At 39.5% G+C, this 8,688-nt stretch overlaps 1 protein-coding gene across 1 annotated transcript; it reads left to right on the plus strand.

Annotated features, from left to right (window-relative positions):
• The first annotated feature begins 6,725 nt into the window (after positions 1-6,725).
• Positions 6,726-8,447, plus strand: LOC149290582 (frizzled-5). Its single transcript, XM_089488403.1, has one exon. The coding sequence runs from the start codon at positions 6,726-6,728 to the stop codon at positions 8,445-8,447; it is 1,722 nt and encodes a 573-aa protein (XP_089344529.1).
• The last annotated feature ends 241 nt before the right edge of the window (positions 8,448-8,688 follow it).

Genomic DNA, 8,688 nt, shown 5'->3' on the forward strand with positions numbered 1-8,688 from the left:
CTAGCACAGGAGACACCACACCGAGAATGCACAAAAAACAGCATTAGGCTAGGTTTCCACTTGGGTTTTTGTCCTGCGTTATTTTCTTGATGAAAAACACCAGGAAAAACGCCAAGAAAACTGCCACTGCATTTACCTGCGTTTTGGCTTTTTTCTGGAGTTTTTTCTGGCGTTTTAGTTGACCTTAGGCAGTTTTCCCAGCCTTTACACGTTAGAATTTTCACCTAGCTAAAAGGGATTAGGATAAATGGCAAGTATCTGCCCCCTCCTGATGTCATTTTCTTGGTAGAGTTCTACTTAAACACGCCCCGGCGGACCCTTTTGTCTCTTTTCTGTGGTTTGTAAGGCATGCTTTATTCCGAATGTCTGCTCCTCTAGGAAGATTGGCCCCAAATGATGGTGCAAATTGTTTGCTGTTGCTTTTGGCACGCAGGATCCAGTTGGGTATGTTTGTTTGTAATGGCATGTTTGTTTTGTGTGAAACTGTTTGTTTCCAGCAGATACTGGGTCCATCCTCTGCATTGTAACTGTGGAAAAAAACGCCATACAAAACGCCAAGGCAATAAACTCACATGGCTTTTTCATGGTGTTTTTTCTCTCTCATAGACATCTATTGGAGAAAAACGCCAAGATTTCCTTGCAAAAAACGCCAGAGTGTCAACATGCTGCGATTTTGAAAAACTGCCACAGAGCCCAAAAAAGCAGAAAAACGCCAAAGAAGGCTGAAAAAACGCCAAACAGAAAACCGCCAAGCGGATATGGCATTGTTTGATTTCCTATTGAAGAACAGCTAACATCTGGCCGCAGCGTTTTTTCACTAATAAAACGCCGTGTGGCTGAATTGGCGTTATTATGGGCATTTTTGCACAAAAAACCCAAGTGGAAACCTAGCCTTACGGATCCACTCCACCTCCGTATCCTGCATTATTCTGTGTTTATTTAAATGTCCATGCCAACTCACCCCAATCTGTAAACAGCACAAAAAAGGGCTTAATGTTACATTAATCTATTTCTTTCAAACAATCGATGCATTAGGCAAGGGGGCTGTCTGAGCAGCCTCAACAGAAAAGAAGCTCTGCACAAAGTAAGTGAAGTAGAAAGGTCATGGTTCACCATAACCTATTAGACTATAGTAAACTGGCTTTGGTGCCTGTTTGGAATGTGTAGTTTCCTTCCTTAGCTAATGGCTCTTCACCTGTTCCACTATTTAAAATAGATACATTGGGAACCTGGCAAGACGTCTAATGGGTCCTCTGGGTTACCATTTTTTAGAACAATAGAAATGCAACTGCTCAGCTTAATAAATCCAGAGGCTCGCTATTTTTAAGTCAAGCAAACAACACTGAAAAATTGAGGTCCAACATGTTATTGTCATTCATAAACCAACAGCTGTTTTACTATTTACCAATGATGGATATATATATATATATATATATATATATAATGTAATAGATGATTACTTATTAATGATGACATACCATTGCCATTCACACTTAGGGTGTCACATGATATGTGTAAGTGTATTTGCCTTGTGAAATGTAGTTTTGTTTTTTTTAAACAAACAATAGGATTAGTTACCAAAGGCCATTGGTATCAGTTACATGTCAAATAAGTGATAGAGCTGTATCAGCATTGGGCACACAACCATTGTCGTGCGTTAATGTATATGTGGCAAGGGATAAACACACTCCGCAATGCTAAGTAAATTGTCATTGTCACACTTTACAGCACATGGGCAGAGAACCAAAACAGTAAAATTAAGGTTCAGATCATTTTATTAGCAGACCATGCAACAAGTTCCAGGTATAATCAGAACAAGTCAGGGCTGAAGGAATCATAGTCTGGTTCCTGGGACAGATAAACAGTACATGTGATAAATACACACTACATGCAACCCGTGCTCATAAATTTGAGTCAGAATTACCTTAAACTCAACAGGGCAAAAAAGTCTTCTGCACAGGGTTGAACCGCACTCACTAAAGACCCAGCTGCCTCTATTACAAACTGACAGTTGTGGGATTGAGGGATAAAAATGAAAAATGAGTGGCGTCTTATAGTGGATTTACAGTAGACTTGTGCGCATGGACCAGGATTCAGAAGAATTTTTCTTTTAGTTTTTGGTCCATTCCTTTTCAGACAATGAATTTTGCTTCCAGAGAGCTTTATCCTTTCAGAAAAAAAAAATGTTGTCACTCACTCACGCTCTCTCATACTCTCGCATTCACTCTTGTCTCCCTACCTACTCTGCCTACGGCTTCCGTGCCCCTGCCTACTTTTCTGCAGCTCCGCTTCTTCTCTTCCCTCTTTTTGTTCTTCGGTCTTCTGTGTTTTTTCATCATCCACTTCCCGCTATCTACTCCGTTAACTAGGCCTCCCAGAGCACTTTCGCAGAAGAGCTGAGCCTACGTGCCAATTGATTGGAGGAAAGGGGGATAAGTACTCCAAGAAACCAAAATATTGCAGACAGATTCACAGAGAAAAAGAGGTGCAAAGATGCTTCTCTTTCGCCATAAATCCATCTTCAATATTTTGTCCTCTTGGGTAGCGCCATGGCGTACCACAGGTACAGCCTCTCCCAATTACTCCAACTGGGGGAGCGGGTGTGTGCTGAGGCTTTGCTCTTTTGCGTAAGCACTCCAAGGGGGGTTTGTTAACCTTGGAAAAAGTAGACAGATGAAGAACTAAACTAACTAATCACTAAACTAAGAGTTTCTATTTCAAGTCCTCAACTTCAATAAACATGACCATGAAGGGTCACCCTTAACCTGTTCCATCATATTGTCTCTTTTATATAACTATTCATTATGTAGGCCCAACCAATCTCTTCCTGCAGAAGGTGGTCATTGGAGTTGGATCTTCCTAATACATGGAAAAGTTGGTCAGATGATTGGTGAGCAACTCTTCTGCAATCTCCCACTTTAGTGACTAAACCTCAGCTTTATACTAAATCTCTCATGCACCCGCAGCACAGGAAGTCTATTACAACTTCCTGCTTAACCTTATGAGTTGATTTCGAAGCAATCTCCACTAAGGGAATCACGGAAAATGTATGGCGATTTGCATGAAATGCCCTGGCTGTGTCAGTTTGGATGCAGATGTGATATCAGAACTAGGAAATATAAATTAGAATGCCTTCAACATTGAACATCAAATAAAACTATGAATAATGCAGGGAGCAGATCGGTGTTCGATGCTAAACACAATTAAGATGTTGTCTCAGATGTGACAGCTGCATTTAAAGCTCCAGTATTTCATAATTTGATTTGGCAAAAAACGCTATTTCTTTACCCATTACCAATATTCTGTCTTTTAGCCCAGACCATCCCGGGTCTGTGGTGAATAATTAATTGCCATAATGTTGAAAACAACAGCGTTAAGTCCCTTTAAGTCCAGTTCTGCTGGTTAGTTTGTATTTAAATACATCTCAGAAACACATCTTTCAGACGATCCTATGTGTGCGTGCATGGAAAAGATCCTCATTAGTAGCTGTATAGACCCTTCTTGGCTGAAATCAAAGAAAAGCCAGGTCAATAAGTCTAGAACCTTGCTACACGGATTATCAATGCATGGGGCCACCAAATCAGTGTGTCTATAATGCATAGAGGCCGTTGTCGGTGCTAAAAAAATGTAAGCAGTGATTATTATTATTATTATTATTATTAACGTGGAGCCGGAATTTTGTGTATTCCGTAAAGCAGGTAAATGCAAACCTTTGTGGGCCCCTTCCTTATTGATTGGTTAATCTCTTAAACATACACAGAGCTGTTACAGCAAGTAACTGGCTATCTAAATAGGGCTTTAAGATGACAAAGCTTTCAATGTGGTATTTTTGCAGCCGGGCAGCCTCGTCAGGAAATTCCTTGAGAAGGTAAGAACAATGGTAATGACTTCTGTACTAATAGAGGACCAACTCGTGCTCAGCTTCTCATTGTATTGTTTGTTTAACGCATTTGGTGCTGGCGATTTAACAATTATCGTAGCAATGGGTAGCCAGGGTTTCTCTATAACCCCAAAAATGACGGACATGTATAAAAGGTGATTGGTTTATCCCCATAGCAACCAATTGAATGTTGATTTTGATTGGACTAGTACATCGATTGCGGTAATAACATTTTTTTGCATCACTTTTTTATGCATAAACCCCATTATGGATATACTGACGGCTCCTATAAAGTGACAAAAGTTCTCTAAGTAGTATTCAGGCACTATTCTAAGTATATATATATATATATATATAGATATATAATAGTTTTTATTATCAACTGATACATAAATCCCTAAAAATAACAATACATTTTTGTAATGCTTATTTTATATTTTTATTTTTTCATATATATACATATATATATATATATATATATTTTTATATGTATACCTTTTTGTACTTTGTTACAGTACTAAGTGATTGTGATGGTCATTAAAGGTAATAAGTTCTTATAAAAAAGACAGGTATTTTTGAGTACTTTTGGATATTTTTACAAATACTGTTGTTCAATTTTCTTAAAGCTGATTAGATTTGTTTTGAGGCAATAAAAAATCCAACACTAAAGTTTGATTCATTTGCTCAACACATATAAGCATTTCTAGATTAAAATATATAGAACTTGGCGATGGGGGACCCTAAGCATCTGTTTACATGTTAGGACACTGTGGCCCCCAACCCTCCCGCACAGCCGACACACGATCACTGAGCAAACAACCGCACACGGACCAGGGGCGTGACCAGACAGAGTCCGCTCGCTGTGTGTGATTGGCCAATCAACACGGAGGGTTGGACTAGATTGACAGGTAGGAGGGGTTACTGGCAATCCCTTTTGAGCACAGGTAGGCTGATAAACCAAACTTCAGAAGGTGGAGAAGCTGCTGTGCGGTGAGCTGCGCCGGGGGCCACAGTCCATAGAGGTTAATCTAAAGCATTTATCTGTACGTGCTGGAGGGATAATAGTGCACAGGCGAATGAAGGATCGCTTAATATCCCTACAGCCTCTGGATGTGGATTTTAAGAGAGCCGAGATTGATATCACCCTCTATTTAGATCGAAAGCAGGATTCAGGAATTAGTATAAGGAGCTGAAAAAAGGATCAGGGCATCCACGGATCGGAGGAGCTGTCATCATGAGAAGTTTCTATGAGCAGCCCTGGAAGTTGGATGGAAAGCAGAAGTTTGCTAACCCGCTCCATTAATAAGAATGTCTGCCAGAGAAGAACTTGTGGATTCGGTCATCCCGAGCGATCTAGCACTTTACCTTTAATGTGGAATCAAGCTGATCACATCTGAAAAAAACTATTTAAAAACCATTGTTCTTGGGTTAACCCCATCCTCACATGCAGCGAAGCCTCAACACTCTTGTGATCGTTTGATTTTTATGGAGATCTTAGAAGACGCCTAAATTCTCAATTTGTAAGTTAAATTATTTAGCAAAATGCCCCCAATTCTTACTCTTAGTCCTTTAGCGTTTTTAAAGGCATGGCTTTTCCTTGGATTAGCACCGGGGTTGAGATTGTCAATCGTGCATCGGTTTTAAGGTATGTTCATGAGATATTGGTGTATTTGATTTCTATTTTAATTTGTATTTATTTGCTTCGACTTAAGTTTTAATTAAGGTCTTAATTGATTTATTTTAAATTATATTATTCATTAAAAATGCAAGTCATCTAAAATATTATCTTCTTCTTTTTGGCAAAATATATTTTGTTCACACATAATTATTTTATGTACAAACATATGAAGTTACTGAATTCCCAAATATATATGTATTTAAATATTTTAAAAAATTGAGTATCTTACACAGTTATTTTATTTTTAAACCATTCATTTAGGAACCGGCAATTAGTTTTTCTGTGTAATGTTTATATTTAGATATTCACATTATTTATAAATAATAATTAATACAAGAACTACTTGTTACAATTTAGAGTAATCTTCCTTTTCAGTTTGTATTTTTTAAAATTCGTCCTACATAGATTTAACCTCAAAGTATTAAATATCTACTAAAAATCAATGATTTTCAGAAATATTTTAGCGATAACTTCAGGTAATCTAGCATAGAATAATTTTAAGCAATTATATATTGTAGGGACAAAACAAGAGGTCATAACCTAAAAGTAGAGATTTTGGTGTAATGTAGAGACGTTTTACTTTACTGAGATGATGGTAGATAAGTGGGACAGCTTCCCAGCAGACATGGTAGAGAATAACACATGCATGGGGTAGACATAAAGCTATCCTGAGTCTAAGACAAGACCAATGACTGATTATGGTCTTAAATAAGGAAAAATGGGCAGACTAGATGGGCGTAATATCTTTTATCTGTCATTTAATTCTATGATAATGAGTTATCTTTTGTTTTAATATCATTGGAAAGCGTAATTAGTGACCCTGTTATTATTAAATATTACGTAATATTTTCTATATATATATATTGTTGTATATCATTATGTTTCATGGTAGGTGCAATATAATATGTGTAATATAGGTAGGACTCCGTTTATTTAAATATCCAGAAGCTCTTTGGAATAGTGAAACGTTTAGAAACAGCCCGTCTAATCTGCCCATTTTTTTTTTAACTCGCTGTATAAAGGAACTAAAGGACACCCGCGGATAAGTGATTTTGTTAATCTGAGCCTGGGGAGGTATTCACACACACTTTTTTTTTGTTATATTTTGCAGATTTAACTCGATGATAAAGCGTATTACAGGAAACCTTGCTGCCCGTAAATGAAATCATGGCCCAACTGAAGATCTGGAGCTTCTTCTCTACGTTCGTCTTTCTGCTTCTGAGGTATCCCACACCTGTTCCAGCAGCGTCCAAAGCAATTGTCTGCCAGGAAATAACTGTGCCCATGTGCAAGGGCATTGGATACAATTATACCTACATGCCAAACCAGTTCAACCATGACACTCAAGACGAAGCTGGATTGGAAGTACACCAGTTTTGGCCGCTGGTTGAGATCCAGTGTTCACTTGACCTGAAGTTTTTCCTCTGTAGTATGTATACGCCCATTTGTATAAGTGACTATAAGAAGCCTCTTCCACCTTGCAGGTCAGTCTGTGAGGGTGCCAAAGCAGGCTGTTCTCCCCTGATGAGACAGTATGGCTTTGCGTGGCCAGAGAGAATGAACTGCGACAAGCTGCCAGAATTTGGAGACCCAGACAACCTCTGCATGGATTATAACAGGACAGAGACCACCACACTTCAACCTCTGTTTGCAAAGCCCACCTACCCATCAAGGCCCTCAAAACACTTGACTCCCCTGCATAGCCAAAGGCAACCAACCAATGAATGTGATGGTGTATGCAAATGCAGGGAGCCTTTCATCTCCATAACTAGAGAATCGCACCCACTCTACAACAGAATCAAGACTGGCCAGGTGCCCAATTGTGCCATCCCTTGTTTTCAGCCCTACTTTACTCCAGATGAGAGGACCTTTTCCACTTTTTGGATTGGACTGTGGTCCATTTTGTGCTTCATCTCAACCTTTACTACTGTAGCCACTTTCCTAATTGATATGGAAAGGTTTAGATACCCTGAACGCCCCATTATCTTTTTATCTGCTTGCTATCTCTTCGTATCCTTAGGGTATATTGTACGACTTGTCGTAGGACATGAAAATGTGGCCTGCAATAGGGACCATATTCACTATGAAACCACAGGCCCAGCTTTATGTACTGTTGTGTTTCTTCTTATCTATTTCTTCGGAATGGCCAGCTCCATTTGGTGGGTAATCCTATCTTTCACGTGGTTTTTGGCGGCTGGAATGAAATGGGGAAATGAGGCCATTGCCAACTACTCTCAGTATTTTCACATGGCAGCATGGTTAATACCAAGCGTGAAATCCATAGCGGTTCTTGCCTTAAGTTCTGTGGATGGAGACCCAGTGGCTGGCATCTGTTACGTAGGGAACCAAAACCTGGACAATCTTCGTGGCTTTGTCTTGGCTCCTTTGGTTGTGTATCTTTTCATAGGGACCATGTTTCTTCTAGCAGGCTTTGTGTCCCTTTTCAGGATAAGGAGTGTTATCAAACAAGGCGGCACTAAAACAGACAAACTAGAAAAGCTTATGATCCGCATAGGCATCTTTACTGTACTTTATACCGTGCCTGCAACAATAGTCGTTGCTTGTTACATTTATGAACAGCACTACAGAGAATATTGGGAGAAAGCCCACAACTGCTCTTGTCCGGGGGACAAAAGGAGAGCCCGACCTGAGTATGCCGTGTTTATGCTAAAGTACTTTATGTGCCTGGTGGTTGGAATAACCTCAGGTGTGTGGATATGGTCCGGAAAGACTCTAGAATCTTGGAGGAGATTTACAGGTAGATGCTGCAGACCAAGCAAACCCATCAATGTATCTGCATACAGTCAGGCTACCACTGCACTCACAGGGAGGACTGGTTTACCAAGCTCAGCTTTATATCACAAGCAGGTGCCGCTGTCTCACGTGTGAATGGGCTTTATACTGCAGAACTCGCAGAAGAGCTAAACTTTTGGCCACAAGATCCTTTTGTTTAGTTTACGTGTCCTGCCATTGCTGCTTTATCACTGTTCCGACAATCAATATGTGGAAATGGGTAGTTGCCCTTTAACATTTCATCTGTTGTATTTATATTTTCTATGTTTTGGGAGCCATTAATATGGGAAAATACTTGATTTTTCCACCTGTTTGCTGCAAAAATGATCTGGTAGAT

Source organism: Sceloporus occidentalis, unplaced genomic scaffold (assembly GCF_023333645.1).
Source record: "Sceloporus occidentalis isolate IW3139 unplaced genomic scaffold, rSceOcc1.0.p SCAF_38, whole genome shotgun sequence".
In the NCBI taxonomy this organism is placed as follows: Eukaryota; Metazoa; Chordata; class Lepidosauria; order Squamata; family Phrynosomatidae; genus Sceloporus; species Sceloporus occidentalis.

Excerpts from the sequence above, each read along its gene's own strand:
- LOC149290582 (XM_089488403.1), top strand. The coding sequence starts at position 6,726 with ATGGCCCAACTGAAGATCTGGAGCTTCTTCTCTACGTTCGTCTTTCTG.